This window comes from Cryptomeria japonica, chromosome 9, assembly GCF_030272615.1.
Source record: "Cryptomeria japonica chromosome 9, Sugi_1.0, whole genome shotgun sequence".
Taxonomy (NCBI): domain Eukaryota; kingdom Viridiplantae; phylum Streptophyta; class Pinopsida; order Cupressales; family Cupressaceae; genus Cryptomeria; species Cryptomeria japonica.
In genome coordinates, this window is record NC_081413.1 from 369,894,243 (window position 1) to 369,897,579 (window position 3,337).

Sequence of the window (3,337 nt, forward strand, 5' to 3'; positions counted from 1 at the left end):
GAGTAGTGATCATGGCCATCGTCGGAAGAGTTCACAATGTCATCGGAATTCCAATGTTCAATGGCGTCGTCGAGAAGTTCGACGATGAGTTTTCGACAGCTTCATTTGTCGGCAGTTCGACAAAAAGTAGTCGAAATTTTGACGATAGGCCACCGAAGATTAACCCCAAATGTACTAGTGGTCCATTTGGAAATAGTGTCAGAAAAGCCATATCAAGTAATCCTTCAATGACATACTCATTCACTAGAGATGCTCCAATTCCTGGCCAATCAATTAGTGATCCAAGATCTACATTAGGGTTACCTACTCATGCATGAATTCGTTCCATCTCTCTTTGAGCATTTGGTGGTTCAGAGGCCATTGATGCAGTGTGATTAATAATGTTTCCTTCATCCATCTCTATTATTGAACTTGCAAATTCATGTGTATCTAAATCAAACTCCATATGAACACAATTTAGTTGGTCAAAAATATTTTCATCTGAATTGCATGTAAGTTCACTAAGTGCATTTTCATCAATTTGAACATCTCTATAGAATTTATCATGTTTTATTTTATATTTAAGTGCCTTGTATACCCTCTCTCTATTGACTGTAAAATTATAATTTGTTCCACATTGATCCTTTTTTCAAACAATAATGACTGGTAAATCTTTTATTTGATGTGGTAAAATTTTAGCTATTTCTCTTACTTTTTGTGGAAAACTTATGGTATGTCTTTTATATTTGCATTGACCTCCAGTTGCATGTGTTACTTAAAGAATTGGGTTGACACATGCTATCAACATTTCCTCTATTTGTGTTAAATTTGCAAGTTCTAATGGTTGTGGACTAGGAGCCATATTGTCTAATGTTGAAAATTGATGTTAATTTTTCTCTTGTCGACATTGATTACAAATAGGCGCCTTCAAGTAACCGAACCACTTTCATTGCAAGATAACTTTCTTGACAAATATAGCACATACAGTTGTTTAAACTTTACCAATCTAATGTAGGGGTTCCATAGCTCTATTTTAAAGAAAGAGGTGGAATCTTTTCCTAAAAAATAGAGGCCCTACTATTCAGAATAGAAAGATTGGTGAAAGAGGTAGGCCTATTCATTCTCAGAATCTCAAGCACGGTAGAAATTTCAAATGTGACCATGTTATTTGGTGTTTTTCGATTCATCGTTCCGCTTTCGACAATTGAACAGCTGCAGCTGCATGAAAATGAGAGGGGATTCGCGTACAGTTTTTCAAAATATGGTAATGGGTATGTATGACAAGTGCGGGAGTATGGGAGATGCGCGCCAAGTTTTGGGGAATATGAGGGAGGCGAATAGGTGGTCATGGAATAGCATAATAGGAGGTTATAGAAGGCATGGAGAGAGTAAAGAGGCGTTGGCACTGTTTCGTCAAATGCGGAGAAGAGGTGTTTCAGCGGACGAGTTTATCTTGGCTACAATCCTCCCAGCCTGCGCCCAAATGGAGTGCTTGGAAGAGGGTATGGAAATCCATCAAAGCATTATCAAAGGCGGTTTTTTGGCTGATGTTGTTGTCGTGAATGCCCTAATAGACATGTATGAAAAATGTGGAAGTATGAACAAGGCACGCTATTTGTTCGATAAAATGCGTAATTCAAACGTTGTATCGTGGACCGCCATAATTACAGGATATGCAAGAAACGACGCTGTTGATGAGGCCTTATTGCTTTTTGCAGAAATGCCACAACGAAACGTTGTTTCGTGGGCTGCGATCATCACAGGTTGTACCCAAAATGAGCTAGTTGAAAAAGCTTTGGCCATATTTAAGGAAATGCAATTGGTTGGTGTAAAGCCCAGCTCAGAAATTTTTACAAGTGTCTTCCAAGCTTGCGCCAAAGAGAGAGATTTGAAACACGGCGAGGAGGTCCATCAAAGAATGGTAGAAAGTGGCGTTTTTTTGGATGCTGTACTAATGACTGCTCTGATAGACATGTATGCAAAATGTGGGAGAATACACAAAGCGCGCCAAATGTTTGACAAAATGGCTCGCCGTGATTCAGTTTCATGGAATGCAATGATAGCGGGATATGCCCAGAATGGCAATCTTGACGAAGCTTTGAAACTTTTTAAAGAAATGCCTAGGCAAAATGTGGTTTCATGGACTGCACTTATTGCGGGATATGCACAAAATGGGTTTATTGAAAAAGCCTTGGAGGTATTTCGTGAAATGCAATTGGCACGGGTACAGCCTAACTCGGCAACCTTCGCCAGCATTCTCCCAGCTTGTGCCAAACTTGGAGCTTTGCAACAGGGTATGGAAATGCATCAGCAGATAGTTGAAAGCAGGTTTTCATCTGAAATTGTCGTCGCAAATGCCCTCATAGACATGTATGCAAAATGTGGAAGCATACAGATGGCACGCAAATTGTTTGATAAAATGCGTAATACAAATTTTATTACGTGGACTGCGATTATTTCAGGATATGCAATGCATGGTTATAGCAAGGATGCTCTCAAACTCTTTGATCTAATGAAGCATTCTGGAACCAATCCCGACCATGTAAGCTTTGTTTGGGTTCTATATGCATGCAGCCATGGAGGTCTGGTAGAGCAGGGCTGTGAATACTTCAATAGTATGAGTCACTTTGATTGCATTTTACCTAGAATAGATCACTACATATGTATGGTTGACCTCCTTGGCCGTGCTGGCTATATTGAGGAATCCCTAAATTTTATCATCAAGATGCCAATAATACCTGATGTTGTTGTGTGGGTGAGTTTGCTTGGCTCTTGTAGATCGCATAAGAATATAAAGATAGGAGAATTAGCAGCAACACCTCTCCTTGAGTTGGATCCTAAATGTGTAGCATGCTATGTTCTTCTGTCAAATATTTATGCACAAGTGGGCAGGTGGGATGACGTTCACAAGTTGAGGAATTTGATGAAAGATAGAAAAATTCAAAAGATACCTGGATGTAGTTGGATTGAAGTCCATAAAATGGTACATGTATTTTGTGTAGGAGATAGGTCACATTCCCAAACACCGGAGATCTACTCATAGCTGGAGAAATTGTCTTTAGAAATGAAGGCGGCAGGGTATACACCAGATACAAAATCAGTACTGAACGATGTGGATGAGGAGGAGAAAGGATTACTCATCTCCCACCATAGCGAGAAATTGGCAATTGTGTTCGGGTTGTTAAACTCGTTCCGAGGAGCAACTATTAGAGTTGTCAAAAACCTTCGAGTATGTGTTGACTGCCACATTGCTACCAAATGTATTTCTAAGATTGTTGGAAGAGAAATTGTTGTAAGAGATGCAAGCCGGTTCCATCATTTCAAACATGGACAATGTTCTTGTGGAGATTATTGGTGA

General features: G+C 39.6%; 1 protein-coding gene across 1 annotated transcript; it reads left to right on the plus strand.

The window, feature by feature from the left end:
- Positions 1–1,246: 1,246 nt before the first annotated feature.
- Positions 1,247–3,022, plus strand: LOC131076825 (pentatricopeptide repeat-containing protein At2g13600). The gene has a single exon (XM_058014153.2). The coding sequence runs from the start codon at positions 1,247–1,249 to the stop codon at positions 3,020–3,022; it is 1,776 nt and encodes a 591-aa protein (XP_057870136.2).
- Positions 3,023–3,337: the final 315 nt, after the last annotated feature.

Excerpts from the sequence above, each read along its gene's own strand:
- LOC131076825 (XM_058014153.2), top strand. The coding sequence starts at position 1,247 with ATGGGTATGTATGACAAGTGCGGGAGTATGGGAGATGCGCGCCAAGTT.